This window comes from Hypanus sabinus, chromosome 1, assembly GCF_030144855.1.
Source record: "Hypanus sabinus isolate sHypSab1 chromosome 1, sHypSab1.hap1, whole genome shotgun sequence".
NCBI classification, from domain to species: Eukaryota; Metazoa; Chordata; class Chondrichthyes; order Myliobatiformes; family Dasyatidae; genus Hypanus; species Hypanus sabinus.
In genome coordinates, this window is record NC_082706.1 from 156,609,630 (window position 1) to 156,632,255 (window position 22,626).

Sequence of the window (22,626 nt, forward strand, 5' to 3'; positions counted from 1 at the left end):
ATGCCCATGTGCAGCTTTTATCTATGAAGTAGTTCTAAACATACAACACACATACAATGTGCGTGAAACATTATTTTAAATTTTAATTCTTTGAAGATCATGCTTGTACATTGATTGTTTATCCTTGTTATTGTTTACATAGAAACATAGAAAATAGGTGCAGGAGTAGGCTATTCGGCCCTTTGAGCCTGCACCGCCATTCAGTATGATGATGGCTGATCATCCAACTCAGAACCCTGTACCTGCTTTCTCTCCATACCCCCTGATCCCTTTACCCACAAGGGCCAGATCTAACTTCCTCTTAAATATAGCCAATGAACTGGCCTCAGCTGATTCCTGTGGCAGAGAATTCCACAGATTCACCACTCTCTGTGTGAAGAAGTTTTTCCTCATCTCAGTCCTAAAAGGACTTTTATCCTAAAAGGATAAAGTCCCTTTATCCTTAAACTGTGACCCCTCGTTCTGGACTTGCCCAACATCGGAAACAATCTTCCTGCATCTAGCCTGTCCAATTCCTTTAGAATTTTATACGTTTCAATAAGATCCCCCCCCCCCTCAATCTTCTAAATTCCAGAAAGTATAAGCCAAGTCGCTCCAGTCTTTCTTCATATGAAAGTCCTGTCATCCCAGGAATCAATCTGGTGAACCTTCTCTGTACTCCCTCTATGGCAAGAATGTCTTTCATCAGATTAGGGGACCAACACTGCACACAATATTCTAGGTGCGGTCTCACCAAGGCCTTGTACAACTGCAGTAGAACCTCCCTGCTCCTATACTCAAATCCTTTTGCTATGAATGCAAACATATCATTTGCCTTTTTCACCGCCTACTGTACCTGCATGCCCACCTTCAATGACTGGTGTACAAGGACGCCCAGGTCTCATTGCATCTCCCCTTTTCCTAATCGGCCACCGTTCAGATAATAATCTGTTTTCCAGTTCTTGCAACCAAAGTGGATAACCTCACATTTATCCACATTAAATTGCATCTGCCATGAATTTGCCCACTCACCTAACCTATCCAAGTCACCCTGCATCCTCTTAGCATCCTCCTCACAGCTAACACCGCCGCCCAGCTTCGTGTCATCATGTTTAGCCTGATCTTGTACAGGTTTTCCACAATTGACTAATGTTCAGTTTGTGAATTTTGGCTAAAGTGCTACTGACTCTTTATGGTATAGGTGCCCACTGTAATGAAACTGTTTTTCATTATTGCTAATAAAATGCCACCATCTTGCATTAAGAATGCATTTTACAAAATTCTGCTTAACAGAATTCTTCACAAAGTTGCCCTTTTGTAAAATGAGAAATGTCTATATATTTGTTAGGATGTTGGGTAGGGTAGTGTTAAGTGGATTGGTACTGATCAAGTTGTGTAACTATTTTCAAATTAATAGTCCAAACTTTCCGGAATAATGTAGGTCTTCCCTTCAGCTGGGAAGCATAGGATTCCTGCTCAGGTGTGCACTAATGCAGAAATCCTAAATTTACTGAAGTATTTACTTGCAGTTTTCCCAATTGTGCTTCATATGGACTACTGGTGGAGTTCCTCAAGCAATTCTCCAGCTGATTTGCTGGGATATATGCCCATTAAAGCTGTGCTAGGTTAGAAATGAACAGAATGGCCATGGATGACATGAAATGTTGGCTTATGAAATTAATTGAACTAAATATTAAATATTTTGTTTTAATGCCTTTAATAGTGTAATGTATTTAAATATCAGATATTGAAAAGCGATCTGTTTTTGACAGCCAGCTGTCTAAAGGCACAGCTTAACAGCTGTCAGAAGCATTTAATTCAAGTGATGCTATACAGTGCATTTATATGGGAAGACTTGCAAGGTCTTTCAATAAGTTTTGGTTGACTTCAGAGAGTTGCCGCTTAAAAATCTGCTCAGTTCAAGTGTAGTCCCAGTAGGTGAGGGAATATAGCCAATCAGTGATTCAATGCTACCAGGTAATTCTGGCCAATTAAATTGAGTGTGATTGCAACTCCTCACTGAGTAGAGGCCATCCTGCACTGGGGGCTATTGCTTCATTCAGGATCTCCATCCACTGGCTTGCCAGAGCAGCCAGTGTCCTCCATCCTCCATCCGTGTAATTGTTCTTTGGCTGTTTGTAGCCTGCAGTAAACACCCAGTTGGAAATAGAGGGTTTATTAGCAGATTCTTTCCAGATGGCTCTGGAGATTTCCTTGCTGCAAAACCCTAAAGATTGCATTGATAATCCTTTGGCCTCTGTATGCACTGCTTGGAGTTTACTGTCATACACAAGCAAATTCCATTATTTTAGTGGGAGCTGCCATTGTAAACTAATAAATAACCAGAAGGATTGAATACCATTTTTAAAACCAAATGGTTTACCTAATCTGGCCCTTAATAGGAAAAAGATATTTGAAAAAATCTTGAACAAAATGAGGCTCACTCACGTAAATTCTGAAAAAATTGACATTGCAGGCTTGAATAAACGCTGACGTTATGTGGTTCTTTAACCATTGTTATTATATGTCTGTGTGTTGGCAGCCTGAGACAAAACAAGAGAAACTGAGTGAAACAGACAAAACTGGTCAAAGCCAAAGCACTATTACCAGCAGGTAAATTTTGACATTTTTAGCACAATTCCTAGTAACTATTACTTTTGCCAAATTTCATAAAGCTTTAAAATGTATAGCTTTGGTTTTCACTGTAATTTGCAACTTCTAATGCAACCTGTATAGAATGAGTAAAATAAATTTGTTGCTAATGTGAAATTAGTTGATAATAGAAACTTTTTCCTGGAACTGCAATAATTCCCTCATTCAACACTGCTGTGCTGTCCATTACTAATGAAGCTGAAACGTGCTCAATTGGGAGCCTTTCCAATTTGGTACAATGCTTTATCATCTCCAGTGCCATTATTACATCATTATAATTTAAACTGATGTCTTTAAGTAATTGTACATGTAACCATAAAGTTACTGATTAACATAAATCCAGAAGAATAAAAGGATTATTGGTCTAACTGCTGCCCTGTAGGAACTGAGACTTGAGAATTATAACATTATAAGTTCTTAGCACAGTGAAATGATATTTTGCACACAAAGGTCAGCAATTAAATGGGTGAACATTTTAGATGTTGCTTAGGACTATGATAGGATCTAAAACCGAGCTACAGTATATAAATTAAGTTTTAGATAAAGAGGTGATCTTCTTTCAAAGAAAAATGTCATTACATAAAATGCCAATGCTAAATAAGCAAGTTCTGATAGAATAGAATTTATGAAATGGGAAAACCTGGACTTCTAACTCAGTTAGGTGTATATCTGCAGTGATTTCTAGGAAGAAACGCCATAAAGAAGTAGTGCATCAATGAACTGAAATACACTTTACGTACTTTGTGAGTGTGTACACTACTCACATAAAGACGAAGTACACAAGTAGTGATTAGGGTCACACTATCCAGTTGGAGAAGGATTTATTTAGGATCTGTGCTGATTAAGAATGACTAATTGGCTCAAAGGATTACAAAGGTAATAGATCTAAAGCAGGAAATAAAAATGGAGATTCATTTTATATTTTTGAAAAGTCTTTGGGAGAACTCTTTTTATACGTTTTAAAAAGTGATAATCGGGTAACTTTTTGACCTTGGTACTCATTGCAAGAAATTCCAGGATTTTGTAATTTTATAATACAGGATTTTAACAAATAAATGCAACTTACACTTCACCCAGATGTCAGTTATAAAACTACTGATATGATTTGAATGTAGAGTATTTTGAATGTTTAATATTTGGCACTACTAAGTAAGTGACATTTCCCTCCAATTTATCACTTGCTTAGATCCAAGGAGGAAGATTCTTCTAGCAATGAAGACTCAACGCAACTAAATGAACCAACAACAAATGATCCAAAACACACTGAGAGCACTAATAAGGATTACTCTGTCTCTTACAAGAAGTCTCTGAGGTTATCCTCAGAACAAATCGTGAGAAAATTTTCCATAATATGGCTCTTGGCTCAATTTAAACATATATTAACATTTTACTAGATAGGTAGTTCTCCTTTATTGTTAACTGTATCTTTTGTATACAGAGACACAGATTTGAAAGGATTGGTTAAATCACGAACTGGTGTTCTGAGAGATTCTTACTCATATAACAAATTACTATATTTTTCTAATCATACTAACTTTCTCAAATGCGTATGCCTGCAGATTTACTTCTTGCATTACTGAACCTTGAGCACTTCTGAAATATGTTTAAAATTTAAAGCAGTTTGCTTTGTTATGGACTTACTGAACAAATTTTAACAAAGTACATACAGATGAGAGAAACTGGAGCAAGGCCTCCAAGTATAGGAGTTTGTTTATTCTTTGTGATTTTAAAATTAATATTACAAATTAAGAAAGGTCTCCTGTTTGTGTTAGCGTGACAGAGAGTATTCTAGAAAAGGAAGGAACTTGCAACTTTATAACTGTTTAGTAATTTAATTCCAATCCTTGAACATAGTCTTGGAAATCTGTTTCATTCTTCAACATCTTCGTGTAGCTACTGCCTTTACACACAGTCCATTGTCAGAAAAATAAAGCATGGCTCTTTTTCTAAAACTTTCCCTCCAGTAGTAGCTAGTGATTTGGTAGTGGGGAAATGTAGTTTGGAAATGGTGAGGAACAAGATTATCTTAACTTCTTTTGCATCTCTTTTTTGCTCTGGTGTGCTTGTATATCGAAGGCAAGTCTTAAACTGAAGGAGGGTCCAAATGATGCAGTCTTTAGTATAACAACACAATATCAGGGTACCTGTCGCTGTGAAGGAACAATATACCTCTGGAACTGGAATGATAAAGTCATCATATCTGATATTGATGGCACAATAACCAAGTAAGTTGTGTATATTGGATGTATGTGTATATATTATAGCAGGCCGTTTTTTTATTGAACGTACAGATAGAACTTCGTGTATCATAACAAATAGGGTAAAACCTTGTATAATGATATTTATGAACTTCATAGTTTGTGCTCCTTATTGTTAGGTGTATATTGTTTTATAATGAATGTGCTGCATAATGACTAGCGGGAAGAAAGTGTATCAACTACCAGCCAATACATTTTTTTTCTGTGCCATGTCAATATGAATCTTGGAGGTTACAATTATGACACTCAGCTTTTTTCTACCTAAAATATGTATTTCTTTGACTTTTTAAGTGGATGTTTAATTTCTCAGTTGTCACAAGCACCATGCCATTTGTGAACAAATTTATATCCTGCACTAGTGCTTTTCAAAAATGAGTTATGATCTTTTGAACTGTACTTTGATCTTTTTATAGCCCAGTTGTTGCTCTATAGCATTCATTATCCTCACTCCCTTGATTGTTGTATGATCCAGCCTTCTTTTGTTCTGCTTCATTGTCTTTTTCCAGTGTCCATATGCTTTTGAATCATTCTATAACGACTCTGAACAGCTTCTTACAGTGAAGTTTTAAGTTTCCACTCAACAGGACCAGGATTTTCAAAGGTCATCTAATTTATAAATCTGTTTCTATTCTCTCCTTTATTACTTTCATGTGTGCTAAAATTCTTGTGTGTCTAAGTGCAGCCTTTTGAGTTTTGCATCAGGCCCTCTGAGCACCATGAGCTGTAATTCACTGGGCTTTTGGATTGTCTAAGTGTTAGCACAGGCTCACTGGAGATTTCAGGGAATGCATAGAGTGAGGCTGTTTAACATTTTAAACTTGCTCTGTCACTGAGGCCAAGACCGGTCTGTGACCTTCTTCCAAAACCACTTAACCATATCCCTTCTTAACAAACACTACCAATTTTCTGATTTAAGATTAACAATTGACAAGCATCACTCTTGCAAAAGCATTCCACATTTCTGCTCTTCACCTCTGTAAGGCCTAGCTCTAATTTTAAGACAATGATCCATAGTTTAGTTTTCATCAGACAGAACAATTTGCATGTACTTTTGCTTTGTTCCCCTGGAAGCTTTGATAGCTTTGACCATTTCATCCTTGTCCCTATCCTTTGGCATTCTGAATTCTTGTTGCGCTTGGTTTGGGTTATTTCAGATATGACCTGCTCCTTCCAGGGCTAATATATCTGCCCAGAAATCTATTACACCCAGTGTGGTGCCCCAACATGCATGTGACCTTACATGGATCACGTACAGCAGCAATGTAATTTCTAACCCCACGTATTCCAGACCTCTCGATATAAAATCCATCATTCCATTGGATCTTTCGAATAAATTTAATTAGGTTCCTGTAAATCACTGCCAGTCAGAAGCCCTTCTCCCCAAGAATGTCACTTGGCTGCCAACACCATCATTAGGCTTCTTGGGTATTATCAGCAAAATATCCCACTACTTTCTTGGGGCAGTATTGGCCAGACTGTCTTCACCCTTTTTCTAGAATGTCAGACAATGTGGTAATGAGCACCCATTGACCAGTATTAATCTTTTTTCCAGAAATCTTGTTAGACTCTTTAATGTTCATTACATAGAATAACATCAATGCATTCTTAAAAATGCATTTTGGTCTGTAGGTTGTGATAATATTAAAGTCCATATTTAATCAGTTTTTTTATTTCTTACCTATCAAATGTGCTACTGACTTTTTATTAATATAAAACTTAATTTTAATTTCCATTAATTTTGGACCTTAATTTACAACAAACCTGTCTACAGACTTTTAATAACTTGAAATTTATCAGCTGCAGGGAATTTATTGTAACTTTTTACTTGTAGATCCGATGCACTGGGACAGATCCTTCCTCAGTTGGGTAAAGATTGGACCCATCCAGGGATTGCAAAACTTTATCACAAGATACATGAGTATGTGTTTTGCTATCATGTTTCAGTAAAAACAGGCAAAGCAAAAAAAATTCATATTATCAATTTCTTTGAGTTATAGCAGAATGCGCAGTGGTTAAGGCAGCATCCTTGAGAAAGAAGAGGAGTTAATGTTTAAAGTTTCCACTAGCAACTATTCTTTTGCTTTCAGAATGATGAGATTTTGGTCAATGGCATTAGAAGCCTCAAAGTCTCTGCCCAAATGGGCATTATTTTAGGTCATTTCTAAATTTCTAAATTTTTTAATTCTTCTGATCTTTGGCATCTAAAAATGTGTACTTTTTGGTGCAAGTAATCAAATAGAACAGAGCAGTTAACTCTTTAAATTTTACTCTTCAGAAACTAAATGTGCTCAAAGTAATTACAGTATTAATCCTAGATTGAGCCTCTTAAGATGATGTAAAGATTAAGTTTTTTTGTCATATATACATCAAAACATATTTGTGGTATTCTCTGGATAAAATAGTTGGTATTTGGAGTTTCAATCTGATAAATAGTTCAGCCTTTGAAGGTAATATGGCTGGTAGTGTAATGATCATTCTGCATATAAATTTATATAAGTTATGATATCCATAAAGTATAATCTATTGGATCTTTGTTTTTAAGATTAAAATCTAGCTAATTGCTTTAAATTTTGTTTAGTGTCATAGATAGTTTGGTTCCACTCTAACCAATAGCCTTGCTACTTCATGTTCTTTTTTGGGGGGTGGGCGCGGATGCTCCTCTTTATTTTAAAGTCCCTTTACCTAACAGGGCAAAGTGTTTTACAACCAATGAAGTCCTCCTGAAAAATAGTTACTGCTATACTCTAGGAAACTCAGCAGCTAATTGGCACACACCCAGCTCTGACACATTGTGTAAATGACGGGCTAATCAATTTTAGAAATGTTGTCATAATATAGATTGGATAAGACATTAGGGATATCGTTAGGTACAGAGCTCTAGGGTCCATGGTTTGATCCGGGCCTTGGATGCTATGCCAGAGGTGATTGATAAGTGTGGCCTAAGGTAGAAAAAGTCAATTTTAGGAAACCTAGCACATTTATTTTTCAACATAGTACCCTCCTACATTTATACACTTAGTCCAGCAGTCTTGGAGCATATGGATCTTGGACCTCCAGAAAGTGTCCACAGCAGTGGACACTCTTTGAGTGATTATGCAGAAAGTTTGAAGTTAATAATTTATCTCCTTCTACCTTAGGCCATGAACTTATCAATCACCCCTGCTGTGGACACTTTCTGGAAGTCCAAATTCCGCTGGACTAAGTGTATAAATGTAAGGGTGGAGGGGACTATTTTGAAAAATAAATGTGCTAGGTTTCCTAAAATTGACTCCGTCTACCTTAGGCCATGAACTTATCAATCACCCCTTGTACGTGTGAAGTTTGCATGTTCTCCTTGTGAAGAAACATTGGTTTCTGCTAGATTCTCCAGTTTTGTCCCATAATCCTAAATTATGCCTGCAGATTAATTGGCTGCTAAAGGTTGTTCTTTAAGTGACCAAAAAACCCTTTAAGTTAGTTAATGAGCTGGGGTGGGAGAGAAGCAAATGGGAATGGAGTAGGCATCCGTTAGTCTCAAGAGACCATGGATTTGAGCCTTGGAAAGTTCCAGGGGGCAGGCCTGTGCAGGGTTGTATGGGAGACCAGCAGTTGCCCATGCTGCGAGTCTCCTCTCTCCACGGCACCGATGTTGTCCAAGGGAAGGGCAAGGGCTGATACAGCTTGGTACCAGTGTCGTCGCAGAGCAATATGTGGTTAAGTGCCTTGCTCAAGGACACAACACGCTGCCTTGCCTGAGGCTTGAACTAGTGACCTTCAGATCACTAGACCAACATCTTAAAATAAAGCAAAGGGACTACAATAAAACTCTAAATCGCTGTATAACTCTGGTTAGGGAACAAAATTTGCCAACAAAACAAAATCATGTTGAATTTAAAACTAATAGTTGTGCGGGAATTAATTAATATCTTAAATATGTCCCCAGGTGATACATTGATAACATCGTTTACTGTTCTTTGTTAAAGGAATGGTTACAAATTTCTTTACTGTTCAGCACGTGCCATTGGCATGGCAGACATGACAAGAGGGTATTTGCATTGGGTTAACGACAAAGGAACAATCCTTCCTAGAGGTCCTGTATTGCTGGCTCCCAGTAGTCTTTTTTCAGCATTTCATCGGTAAGTTGCAGGATCTGCAATCAGTAAGGAATTTGAAAATGTTTTGCTAATTCCTTAACATAAGTTTTATTTTATTGATTCCACAAGTTTATTTCCCTGATGCATTTTTTTTAAAGATATGAACTATCATTGTTATTTTACTTTAAGATTTTGTAGTCATCCAATTTGCCCAGAAATTTTCTAACCAGTTACAAATCCCTAAAATAGTTTCGTATCAAGTTGTTTCGGTAGATAAGTGGCCTTATTTGCCAAATCCTGAAGGTTTGGTAGATGAATTGAATCTTGATTTGTGCCCAGTCTGTGAGAAGAGGCATAGACCTAGTAGTCAGCCAAACTTTATCCCAGGGCAGAAATGGCTAATGCGAAGAGGCATTAATTTAAGATCATTGGAGGGAAGTATGGGGGGGGGGGGGGGGAATGTCAGAATTAAGTTTTTATTGGATTGGCGGAGCAAACTCAATAGGCCAAATGGCCTACTTCTGCTCCTATATCTTAGGGTCTTGAGGAGAGAAATGTGGTTTAGTTATTGGATAGTTTGATTCTCTCACTGTCTGCAATGTTGCTTGAGATAATCAAAAAGGTAGTTGCTAGATTATTTGCAGACTTCTACCAGCATATGTTCAAGACAAACTTTGTAAATTTGTTTGTAGCTTTACGGTAAACATGTCATTGCTTAAACTAAAATTTCCTAGTACTTTTATTTTTAAGAAGTCGCATTTCCTATAAGATAAGAATTTCATAGAAATATTTTCCAAAAGGGCTGGTAACCAAAGAAACAGAAGATTAATTATTCAAACCCTCTGGCAATTGCTTTCCTTGAGGTGTAATTAACTATATAAATCATGGATTAATTGCACTTCAAGCTGACCAGTAATCCATGACAGATAACTAATTGGATCCCAGGTCACAATCCACAAAACAGAGGAAATGGTCTTGGGCATGAGCAAAACATCAGCCTTTACTGCTATGTTGCTAGTTATGCCACAACGGGAATAATTCTCTAGCCAATTTTACGTCTGACATTGTACCCATTTATTTGCAGAGAGGTAATAGAGAAGAAACCTGAAAAATTTAAAATAGAATGTTTGAATGACATCAAAAACCTGTTCAGTGTTTGCAATGAGCCTTTCTATGCTGCTTTTGGGAACCGGTCCAATGTAAGTTGCCACCAGTACTTTTATCCTTTACATTGAAAATAGCCGAGTAAATATTATACAGTTGGAAAATAAGAACTCAAAACTTTCACAAACAAAATTTAAAATGCATTTTAGCCTCAGTCTTGTAATATAAGAGATTTGATAACTTGAGATTTCAGCAGAAACAGTTGGGAAGGGGGATGGAGGAGATTTCAAAATTTAACATATTATGTCCTTTTTTAGGATGTCTGTGCTTACAAGCAAGTAGGTGTCCCAGACTACAGAATCTTTACAGTTAATCCCAAAGGTGAATTAATACAGGAGCAAACCAAGGGTAATAAATCTTCGTAAGTATTCATACTGGTCCTAGCAGTTCCTTTTTCCACCCTTCTGTTCTTTAACCACAGATATCCTTTTCAGAAAGCTGCACAGGTTCAAACAGGATAGAATTGGGGTGGTGATGTATCAGTATATGGGAGGGAGACTGAAAATCTGGCTGAGTGAGGCCTTAACAACAACCTGTTGCTCAATGTCAGTAGGATTAAAAAGCTGATTATTGACTTCAAAAGAAGGAAACCAGAGTTCCGTGAGCCAGTCCTCATCGGAGGTGGAAGGGTGAGCAACTTTAAGTTCCTCTGTGCTATCACTTCAGAGGGTCTGTCCTGGGTCCAGCATGCAAGTGCCATCTACGTTACAAGTTTGTGAAGATTTGGCATGACTTCTAAAACTTTGACCAACTTCTGTATTTGCGTAGTGCAGAGTATATTGATCAGTTGCATCACAGCCTGGTACACCAACACCCTTGAAAGAAAAATCCTACAAAAATTAGTAGGTGCATCACAGGTAAAGCCCTCCCCGCCATTGAGCACATCTCCACAAAATGTTGTCACAGTAAAGTGGTGTCCCATCATCAGGAATCTCCACCATCAAGGACAAGCCCTCTTCCTGCTACTGCAATCAGGAAGAAGGTGCAGAAGCCTCAGGACTCACCAGCAGATTCAGTAACAATTACTACCATCAGCCTCTTGAATCAAAGGGATAACTTCCCTTGCCTTGTCACTGAACTATTCCCACAATCTAAGGACTCACTTGCAAGGACTATTCATCTCATTTTCTCTATTTATTATTTATTTTTTCTCAGCTCAAGCTGGTAAAATCTGAGGTACAGGAATAGCTAATTTGTCAATTGCTAGGAACCTTTAGACTATTCTAGTGGTGGTTAGTGTCGTAACTTTCAGAAGATTTACATATTACTGTGTAGCTGTTGAGGAAGTTTTCCCTGTATCCTATCAAATTAGTCTCGTTCCATTACTCTGTAATATAAATGTATTTATGAATGTGTTTACTTCTAATGACCGCTTTATGTGTGTCTTCTGTTAACTGCTTGAGTGGGCTCAGTTGTAAGTGGACTGCTCCCGTGAGCAACACTTGAAGTAGCTGCAGGCTATGATCTCGGTGGGCTACTTTGAATGTTGGCGGTGCATTTTTCGGGTTTCCCGGTTTCTTGTCTGCCTATTCAGCAGCACACCACTCATGATTCACTTGCTGTCATGCCCAGTGCTAGCGTCTGGCATTCCCCAGTCAGTGGCTTTATCACTGCTGTTTCTAAAACTTAAGGATATTGGTTTCTATACCTTCAGCCAGGTTTTAGTTTCAGCTGCCCCTAAAGTGGAGAACAGATGCTGACCAGAGTACTGCCCAATCTGGGTACGACGTGTCTGATTCTATTTATTATTATCATTTCTATTTTTATTTCTTTTTGTATTTGCAGAGTTTGTCTTTATTATACTAGTTTAACATCCAAGTTGGTGCAGTCTTTCATTGATTGTATTATGGTTATTGTTCAATGGGGCTATTGTGTATGCTCACAAGAAAATGAATCTCAGGGTTGTATATGGTGTACTTTGATAATATCCTAGTCCCACACACTGAGTTCATCTGCCAAGCCTGTCAGCCACCTTGCATTAGTATATTGTTTAGGTTAGCAAACCTCCCTGGCCTGGAACACATCATTTGTTGCTGGTCATAATAGAAATTAATGTGTTGCAATATGTTGAACCATAGAAACAAATTGGCAAGATAACAAACTTAGTGCTTGGTCAGTGCTGAGGAAGCTAAACCATGCTAATCTATTGCCCCTAAGTTAAGAAATTTATAGTCAATAAAAAAAATTGCTGAAAATTATCAGCAGGTCAGGTCAAATCTGTGAAGCAGAGTTAACTTTGCAGGTTAATGACTTCAGAACTTGATTTGATATTACAGATCAGTGATGATTGACATTGATAATGATTCTGTAATCCTTGCTGGAGGAAGTGTTAAATGAGGATAAAGCTTGGCCTGTAGTATCTCCATTCAATTCTTTCCATTAAAAACAACAGGTTTAAGAAACTGTTGGCTTGTACATGGATAAGGACTTGGTTAAGGTAACACAGACACATGTTATAAGAGATGCTGCTGTTTGGTCCAACAAAATGTATGAGAAAATTGGAAGTGGTGCTGGGCTGAAGGATTTTGGGACATAAATTCCATAATTTAAAAAATTGCTTTTTTATTCAATGCAACATACATAAAATGCTGGAAGAACTCAACAGATCAGGCAGCATCCATAGAAGTGAACAAACAATTGACGTTTCAGGTCGAAACATAATTGAACTTGTACTGATCACCAGTAATTTCAGTGCACAAGTTTCATTTTACAGCCAATCCATTTCATGGAGCTGTTTATAAGAATTGTATTGTTTTCTTTTAAATATGCTTATAACAACTTTTTCAAGGAAAAAAATGCCTAATTTCAACCTTCTCTTTCCTTTTTAGGTATATCAGATTGAGTGAGCTTGTTGAACATGTCTTCCCTTTGCTCAGTCAAGAAAAGTGTTCTGCTTTTATTTATCCAGAATACAGCTACTTCAACTATTGGCGAGATGTACTGCCAAGAATCAGTATGGAAGAACTTAATTAGGTACTGGCATTCATCAAATTTCTGACAAAGGAACTCCAAGTACTGTACTACAAATCTGATAAGAATTTTTATTTTACGTACTGATTCAATTGTTGTAGAAGCATGTTAATACCAGCACTATTCTCAGGAATATAGCCAAGTGTTCATTTGACCAATTGGTTGCAGCAGAAGGAAAACCATGATTTTCGTCATGAGCATTGCACATACCATTAGTACTTTACTCTCATCCTCACAGTTGCTACTTCAAGTAACTTTTTAACTGAACAGCCTGGTTTAGAATAGAAATTATGCAATATATTGAAAGTGACTATTTTTAATACCAAGAAAATGGGATTGATCCATTGGAACTTAACAATGTCCAGTTACATTTTGTAGCAACAATCAGAATCATGTTCCAAAACCTCATGTTATTTGGTGCTGCTTCACCTGTGGTGTAAATGAATGCCAATTTTGTATTTGTTTTCAATGATAAAAAATTGCACTTTCATACTATAGATCAGGATATAAATGGTCCCTAATCATTCAAATGGACAAAATAGTCTGTGTGCAACCTGACATTTATTAGCCATTGACTATGTGTGTAGACAGGCTACCTGTAACTTCTATGTATTTTATAACCAGTTGCCATATACATTATCTATCTCTCATGAATGCCTTCAATTGATAAAATGTTTGCCAGAATAGAAAAGATGTTTTACTTTGAGGCATTTCACAGTACAAGAGATTCTTTCTGTGAAAGATATGGATTAGTGTTATGAAAACACATGGAAAGATAATCTTACTGTTCTTAAATTGAATATAGTGAAAGATAAATATCTAATAGTCATATTTCATAGATTAACTGTTCTTTAAACTATTTGTGACAGAAGTATTTCCTTTTTTTGAAGGGCAAGAAATTCAGAATTTTATTTTAATCACCTATCCTGTAGAAATTTTAGGGGGCCTTTTTGAAATCAGTGGTAATCCTGGTAATTGGTTTACAGAATGTTCTCACATCTGTGCATTTTGATGAGGCTAGTAAATGAACATGTCTTAATGTAAAAGCTATACAGAAATTATGTTGATATTCAATGTTATGTTTCTGACCATAAATGATATTTGCACACTATCAAAAGTCTAATGAACTGAAATGTTGATTTTGAATGATCATTGATAACCAGAGCACAGTTGCAATGTACAGCTAGCATTTCAGTGATTGTATTAGAAAAAGTGTCAGTATTATACAGCAGAATGTGTAGCATTGTATACACGTATAACATCTTGCTGAGACATTACAGAGCCATGGAATAAATAACATGCGAAACCTTATTTCTGTGTGAACTGCAGTATTCTGTTAGTAGAAAATGAGACAACTCTATGAAACAAAATCACCAGATAATTTGAGAAGGTAGGTTTGAAACTGAGTGTTTATATCAAGTAGCACAGGTCCCTTGCTCATTTGTATTACAATGGTGGGGTTGCAGGGAAGCTTAACCAAAATATTTTGATAATACATTTTCCCAAAATCTCAATCTTCCAGGGAGAATATTAGCAAGGCTTTTAATGCACACTTCAGCAGTAGTGTGCTAACCTAACAAATATGACAAATTATAAACACTGGAGCAAAAAGAAAGCCTTTTGCAACATGATACCCTGCAGAAATGGGTCTGTTGCATCAAATAGAAATGGTCAACAGTATAATTAAGATGAAGTAGTAGAGAGGTAAACATTATTCACCCATGAAAATTACATCTGTCATTGTGTATTAATTCAATTATTTTAATACCAATGAAGTATAGCACAATGGTAAAAATAAAATTGTATATTTTACAAAAAGTGTTAATCAGTCTATAATGGTGAAAAGGATAAACAACATTAATAAAACAGTAATCTATCCTCACTGGTGACAATACTTGAGACCAGATCATTCTCTTGATAAGACATGTCAGAAATTCAGCTTCATTCCAAGTGCAAAATACTTCTGCCAATGTTGTTTCCATATGTGTTCTGTGTCCATGCCCACTGTCATCCACCCATTTTACAGTAATCATAAATTGTGCTTTTATCATTAGCTAATGTTTTTAATAATTGCAAATAAAAATTAACAATTTCTTAAAATTAGTTACACTAGGTTAACTCATAGGGCAACATTAATGTAGATTTCCCTGGGCCTAAAGCTTCATCTTTTCTAAAACTGGAAGAATTGATTGATCATACAAAATTATTTTTAAAAGGATTGAAAATGCTCAACTGGTCAAAACAACTCCTATAGACTTGAGTACTTTAAGGCTTTTTTTTTAATTTTATCCCCCTTTTTAAAAGTGGAATATTCATAATATGGTAAAAGACCTACTCTATCATCCCTCAAGCTTAAGAGTACCCAATAATGGAACAATAAAGTATGATACCTCCAGATAGCAGTGGTGGGAAGGACATGATTCACTCAGACCTTGCCACATTTTCTTCTGAATACTTAAGTGAAAGATCTTATTTAAAGGTTGCCATAAAAATAGAACTTCCTGAATTGAAACAGTGAATGCTTTTTTTTTTATAAACTCTTAAATGCATTGTTTGAAATTAAAATTATGTAGTTCTAACTATATAAAAGCATGAAAATGGCACTAGCTATTAAATTTTAAGTTGTATTAATTTTCAAGTGTTCTCTGAATTAAATACTCTGGCTTGTTTAGAAAAATGGTTAAGTGTTACAATGCTAGATAATTATCTAATTGTATGAATTATTACTATTCATCTTTTTTCCAAAAGACAGTTATATTATTTAAACTTGTAACAAAAATGTTAATTTATTTATAGCAAGTATTGAAGCTGGAAATGGTTTATAGTCTTAGTTATGACCTGAGTTCAAGGTGGTTTATAGTGTGATTGGTTAATTCTGAATTGCATTCCATCCACCACATTTTCCCACCATTGACTGTTTATTTTACTTGCTCTGTTCAAAGATTTTGCCTAATGTCTTTGGTTGCCCTCCTGGCAATTTAATATTTTGTTAAAACAAAGCAAATGTCAAAACAAGGAAATGGCTCTCCTTTTTTCCCCTCTATCGTAATCCTCCTCCCCCCAAAAAAACAGTTGTCTCAGCATTTTTAGCAAAAAGCACGAGTCATTTTTTTTTGCTTGCAATATGCAGGGACATGTAACAAGAGCATGAAACAAAATTTTACTTGTGCAATGTACCATCACATTTTGGATCTTGACTTTTGATTTTGTTGCTATGCACCCAAGCTGCTTTGAAATGACTTTTTCCAAGCATAATAAACTACTGTGTCCATTAGCACAAAGCTTACATATAATAAAGCACAGCTTGTTTAACTTTGTAAATTATTACCTTAAATCTTTGTAGCCATTGATGCAATTTTATTTTAATCGCTCCAATCAAATTACTCCCAAGAGGAACTGTTCATTAGAAAATTGTCATTGGTAGATTTGTGATACCATTCAAATATTAAATTAAATGCTACTTTAATTAAAATTCAAGGGTAGGTTTGCAAAAGTTACGGGTTATTTTCACTTGATTCAACTGCAGTGAGGGGAAAATCCTGGTTTGTTAAATTAAAACCAGACGTTTAATAAGACTAAAAATACCCACCCCAAAATATTTAAAAGGCAATATTGTTGCTACCCCATGCATATAGCATATTCATCATTAAATATGTAAAACAATAATGACCTTTCCTCAGCTGACTGAGCTTGGAATCCATGACCTTTGACATTCAGGTAAACTTTGTCAACAAGTAAAAATATTATTTAAAAGTTGATCTTTACCTCTCCACTTTAATTTTATTTGGTTAGTGTAATGAAATGTGATCATAATCCTATTATTGAAAAGGTTATTTAAGAGTATCCAATAATTAAAAACAAACCAGAAGCTTATCCAAAATTCTAACTGTGGATTTAACCCTTAACATTGAATTGACATTTTATAAAATAGTATTTTTTTAACTGTCAAATTCAGGAATATCCACATCCTTTCACACACGCTAAGTCATTGTGTGTTTTTAAGAGTTTATATGGCCTGTGATTTCAAGGTAGCTAGCTCTGAGGGGATGTTTCGTATAGCAAAGTTCCACTGAAAGCTGAATACATTTCATCTGTGTTGACCAGTTTACCATCAATCACAATAACACTCACTTCATCTCCAACTTTAAGATTCAGAATAAGGGTGAAGGTCCCAACTCCTCCACAGATCTCTCTTCTCACAAAGGGTCTTTGAGATTCCAACAGTTCAATCTGATAGCCAGAAGTGTCCATTTGCATGATACTTTGATTAGAAACAGAGAGGATTGCTTCAATGTGTTCATTCCTCTGAGGAGCAAGGACTGCAGTGATCAGGTACTGTCCCTCAAAAGGTGCTGTGAATATACCTGGAATAAAGGAAAAGGTAATTTTAATAACACTTGATTTTACCTGCGAATCACTGAATCAGACATCTCAGATATGCCTTTCACCAGCATTAGTTTGTAATTTCAGATTTCTCTCATCTATGTGATCTCTCCGGACCTATCTTTTGTTACCAATTTAATGCCATTTTCACCATGTTATATTCCATCTCACACATTCTCTCCACCCCACTTCCTTCTCCGTCCCCTCCAAGCTATGTCTAAAACTTGTTCCAATTTGAAGGAATGTAGTCAATCCAAAATTATTAACTATGTTTCTCCTTCACTGACTTGAGTATTCCAGCATTTATTTAAATATTCTTCCATTTCCATCTCAAGTCTGTTAGACACAAAAGTGTTCTGCTATAAAAGTTTTATATGGTTTTGTACATCATTCCAACTTATAAAAAAGATTGTTTTAAAGGCAGCGAAAGTACTGACTTCTTGGTGTATCTGGACAATGGAAAATCAATTGCATGGTTATTAGGGCTTTTAAGAACCGATTTATATCAGAGATTATCGAAATTTCTAACCTGTTGCTGTTTTGTACATGAAATCTCCACTTTGCTTTCCACAGCTTTTAAGTCTTTAGAAATACCAGATTATCCACATTGGTTAATGAGGTGAACCAGTTTCAGAAAAAAAGCCGGTTTACACTATTAATAAGTCGGAAAAGGATAATGTTTCTTCACATTCTTTGTTTGCAGCGTTTGTGAAGCTCCTGTTAGATGGTGGCGCGTATACATGCACCGGCCTCTCGGGAGCCAACAAAAGGTGCTTTATCTTTGTTAAATGTGTTTTTGTTCATAGTAAGACTATTCTTGACTCCAATAACTACGTATACAGCAGGTCCACCACATCAGGGAGCTACTCATTGTTGGGAGTAGGTGGCTGGGGTGTCGTAAGAGCCAGCCAGCCAGCGGTTCAGAAAAGGTGAGTTGACCCATTGGACCGAGAGAGTCCGATTGGTCCGAGCATTTCGAGTCGAGCTGGACTGAGAGATACAAGTCAGGCCATCGGGCCACAGAGAAAGCTGGATTAGGTTCAGAAGAACTGATCTGGGTACAGACCATGTTGCTGCCTCCTATCCAGAGGCACAGTAGTTGGTGTCTTCGAGTTGGCACAAAGGTGGCATGCAGTGAAACTGTGACTGTCTTTTGCAATCACAAGACCCTATTGGACATAGATCGCTGCAGGCCTGCTTCCCTTACTTGATGGCAAGAAGGCGGTGAGGCAGCTGTGTCCCCTCTGTTGTCGTGACAACTAGGCCTCAAGCCAATGGCTTCTGTTGTAGCGTGGCAGCCAGGCACAGTTAGGAGTGGCCTCTCCTGTCAGATCTATCTTTCGGTGTTGGATCAGTGGAATTACGGGCTGGACTGCCAGGTACCACCTATTTACAGGTCTTGTCACTCTGGGTCTTGGACCAAAAATGTGTTTTCTTACATGACCATATTCTTTTTTGCCTTTCTCATTATTTTGAATATGCGTATGATTTTCCACTTTGGCCTCAGGGGAACACTGTCTAATTTGGCTGTATCCATGTATGTTTTGAATGACAATTAAACTTCATTTGATTTGCATAAAAATAAATGGAATGGCTGGCACCAAGTCAGCCTGCAAAATCTAACCATATCAAACCTACCAAAAAAATTGTGTGAAGTGGAAAATGGATACCACCAGCATTTAATAAATAAAAGGAGGTGAACGGGTAAAGAAGAAAACAAAGATAATTGAACAGTTACCTGTATTTGTATCATAGTGATGTCCATCATTAACTAAAACTTTATCGAATCGGATAATCCCTGCATTGCCCATAAATGGTTTTTTGGTCAGGCCCACAGAAAAAGCCACATGCTTTGGAACAACTGTACTCTCTGAAAGGAAGAAAGTGTGTGAAACAACATTCCATAAACAATACTGTGACTATCTTCTACAGTGGAGTTCTACTTCAAATACACTGTTTGTACAGAACAGTTCTTCGGGGAACATTTTAAAGGTGAAAGTGTAAGGTTCACCTGACTATAGAGTTCCTGGTATGGGGGAAGTATCATTTGCAGTCATATCAATAGCTTTTTAATAAATTAATTACATACCCCACATTCATGATTTCCTGCACATTACTTCTTGTAGGAAGCTTGCATCTCATGACAAAATACTGCAAGTTTAATAGCCCTTATAAGTAACTGTAAAATGAAAAACTACAGATGCTGGAAATCAGTAAAACAGGAAATGCTAGAAATATGCAGGAGGCCATACAATTGTTGCGAAGAGGAACAGCTAATATTTCAGATTGAAAGCCTTTCATAGGAACCCAGAACAACAGAAAGATAAATACACCTTTGTGCTTATTCAGAACCTATCCTTGAATCGGAAATGGTTGGTAAACATTAAAAACTCTGATCTCCCATTGCTTCACATGATGGTATTCAAATAGAAACTATTCTACATTTTAATATTATTCCTTGCCATGTCAGTTTACCTGGTTTTCTTATACAAAGAGTTAGTTCCTTTATAAATTAGGTACACCTATGCATAATAAACAGGAGTAGATGGTCATGTGGAAACCGCAGGCCTGGTCTGGCATTTCGTAAGTTCATATTTGTGGTGTCTGCTTCCTTTTTTCAACCATCTGGTAGCAAACTGAAAAAGGAGCCCAGCAACATTATTGTAAAACAAGAAACTCTCCAGACTGGTTTGGCAAGTTTCTGCACATAATCACGCTTAGTCTAAGTTGATCACATGACCTACTTTAAAGTCATTCACCCTTTAAATAGCTAATATTTAAATAAGCACAACAATCCACCCTCCACTTTATAAAAGAAAGAAGTTAGCATGGTGGTATCAAAGGTGTCAGATTACCATACTACCTACCAAGGTGGCGGATATAGCAATCCAGAAAATTGAGTTAACACAACGTACACTGCAGATGCTGCGGTCAAATCAACACATACAAACAAGCTGGATGAACTGGACTAACTCCGGTTAGTCCTGACGAAGGGTCTCAGCCCGAAACATCGACAGCGCTTCTTCCTATAGATGCTGCCTGGCCTGCTGTGTTCCACCAGCATTTTGTGTGAGTTGTTTGAATTTCCAGCATCTGCAGATTTCCTCATGTTTGCTGGATGAACTCAGCAGGTTGGGCAGCATCCATTGAAACGAGCAGTCAACATTTCGGGCCGAGACCATTCATCAGGACTCAACAGAAACTTGAGTTAATTTGAGTTAATTAGTCTCAGTAATGATGACCTAGTGACAAAAGCACAAGAGATTCTACAGATGCTGGAAAACACACACAAAATACTAGAGGAATTCAGCAAGTTGGGCAGGATCTATGGAGGGGAATGAACAGTTGAAGTTTCGAGCTGAAATCCTTCATCAAGGCTAAAAGAACAGCAGCCAGAATAAGGGGAACAAGTACAAATTGGCAGGTGATAGGTGTGAGGGAAGGAGAGAGGAAGTAATAAACTGGGAGGGGATGGGCAGAAGGGGCAAAAGGGCTGAAGAACAAGGCATCTAATAGGAGAGAAAAGTAGACCATGGGAGAAGGGGAACAAAAGGGAGATGGAGTGCAGATCTCCCAGTGGCCACCCATTTTAATTCGACTTCCCAATCCAATCTGTCTATCCATGGCCACCTCCACAGTCATGATGAGGCCACACTCAGGTTGGAGGAACAACACATATTCCATTTGGGTAGCCTCCAACCTGATGGCATGAACATCGATTTCTCAAACTTCTGGTAATGCCCCCCACCCTCCATCTCCTTCACCATTGCCCATCACCTCCCTCTGGTGATCCTTCCCCTTCTCCTTTCTTCGATGGTCCTCTGTCTCTTTCAACAATCAACTTCCCAGCTCTTTATTTCATCCCTCCACCTTAAGGTTTCACGTGTCACTTTAAGATTCTCTCTTCCCTCCCCCCAACTTTTAAATGTACTACTCAGCTTTTTTTTCTCCAGTCCTGACCAAAGGTTTCAGCCCAAAATGTCAACTGTACTCTTTTCCGTAGATGCTGGCTGACCTGCTGGGTCCCTCCAGTATTTTGTGTGTGTGTGTTGATCAAGAGTAGTCTTCGATATTAAGAGAGTCATTGAATATGGGACAATGCAAAACATTGAGGTAAGAGATAAGGCTCCAACCTACTGGATGGCAGAGCCAGTGTGTGGAGCTGAATAGCATACCTCTACTTCTGTTCCTTAGTTTTTTGGTGGGTAAGGATGGTAGACTTACTTTCCCTTTTAAAACGAAACAAGTTGTTGGAGGAACTCAGTGAGTCCGGCAGTGTCCCATGGAGATGGTCAATATTTCAAGCCAGGACCCTAAATCAGACAATAGAAATGGTCTTGACCCAAAATAATAACTATACCATTGCCTCCATGGATGCAGCTGATACACTGAGCTCCTTCAGTTATTAGCTTTTTTGCTTCAGATCTTTGTGTTTGCTCTCCCATAATCTAGTCAATTGTATCAAAATATCAGTTTTTAAACCAGATGAAATCATGCAACATCAGAATCGGATTTAATATCAGTGGCATATGTCATGAAATTTGTGACATTGCAATATACAAAAACACTAAATTACAATAAGAAATACATTTTTAAAATAAAAAAGTAGTGCAAAAAACGAGCCAAAAGAAAATCGAAGTAATGTTCATGGGCTCATTGCCCGTTCAGAATCTGATGGCAAAGGGGAAGAAGATGTTCCTGCAGTGTTGAATGTGTAGCTTTAGGCTCTTGTACCTCATCCGTGATGGTAGCAGTGAGAAGAGGGCATGTCCTGGCTGATGGCGTCTTTAATGATGGATGCCACCTTTTTGAAGCATCACCTTTTGAAGGTGTCCTCGATGCTGGGGAGGCTAGTGGCCACGATGGAGCTGGCTAGATTCACAACTTACTGCAGCCTTTTCTGGTCCTGTGCAGTGGCCCCTCCCTACCAAACGGTGATGCAACCAGTTAGAATGCTCTTCGTGGTACATCTGTAGATACTTGAAAAAGTTTTTGGTGTCATACCAAGTCTTCTCAAACACCTGATGAAACATAGCTGTTATCATGCCTTCTTTGTAATTGCATCAATATGTTGGGCCCAGGATAGATCTTCAGAGATGTTGACACCCAGGAACCTGAAACTGCTCAAGCCATCAGGTTGGAGAGGT

The 22,626-nt window shown here is 37.4% G+C and overlaps 2 protein-coding genes across 4 annotated transcripts in view; one reads left to right on the forward strand and one right to left on the reverse strand.

The window, feature by feature from the left end:
* Positions 1–17,090, forward strand: part of lpin2 (lipin 2) — a 116,869-nt gene extending 99,779 nt beyond the window's left edge. For 2 of the 3 annotated variants that reach the window (XM_059979614.1, XM_059979624.1), the window contains exons 13-20: positions 2,522–2,592; positions 3,818–3,962; positions 4,708–4,856; positions 6,721–6,807; positions 8,852–9,004; positions 10,047–10,161; positions 10,384–10,487; positions 12,955–17,090. In XM_059979614.1, the coding sequence (XP_059835597.1) occupies positions 2,522–2,592; positions 3,818–3,962; positions 4,708–4,856; positions 6,721–6,807; positions 8,852–9,004; positions 10,047–10,161; positions 10,384–10,487; positions 12,955–13,099 (969 nt within the window). In that variant the 3' untranslated portion in view covers positions 13,100–17,090. The remainder of the gene's footprint in view (positions 1–2,521; positions 2,593–3,817; positions 3,963–4,707; positions 4,857–6,720; positions 6,808–8,851; positions 9,005–10,046; positions 10,162–10,383; positions 10,488–12,954) is intronic. The other variant, XM_059979607.1, reaches the window with a different exon arrangement.
* Positions 17,091–17,128: 38 nt separating this feature from the next.
* The window catches only part of LOC132399340 (EMILIN-2-like), an 89,443-nt gene continuing 83,945 nt past the window's right edge, over positions 17,129–22,626 (reverse strand). The window contains exons 6-7 of the mRNA XM_059979598.1: positions 19,218–19,349; positions 17,129–17,460 (exon numbers count right to left, since the gene is read on the reverse strand). Coding sequence (XP_059835581.1) covers positions 17,129–17,460; positions 19,218–19,349 — 464 coding nt within the window. The remainder of the gene's footprint in view (positions 17,461–19,217; positions 19,350–22,626) is intronic.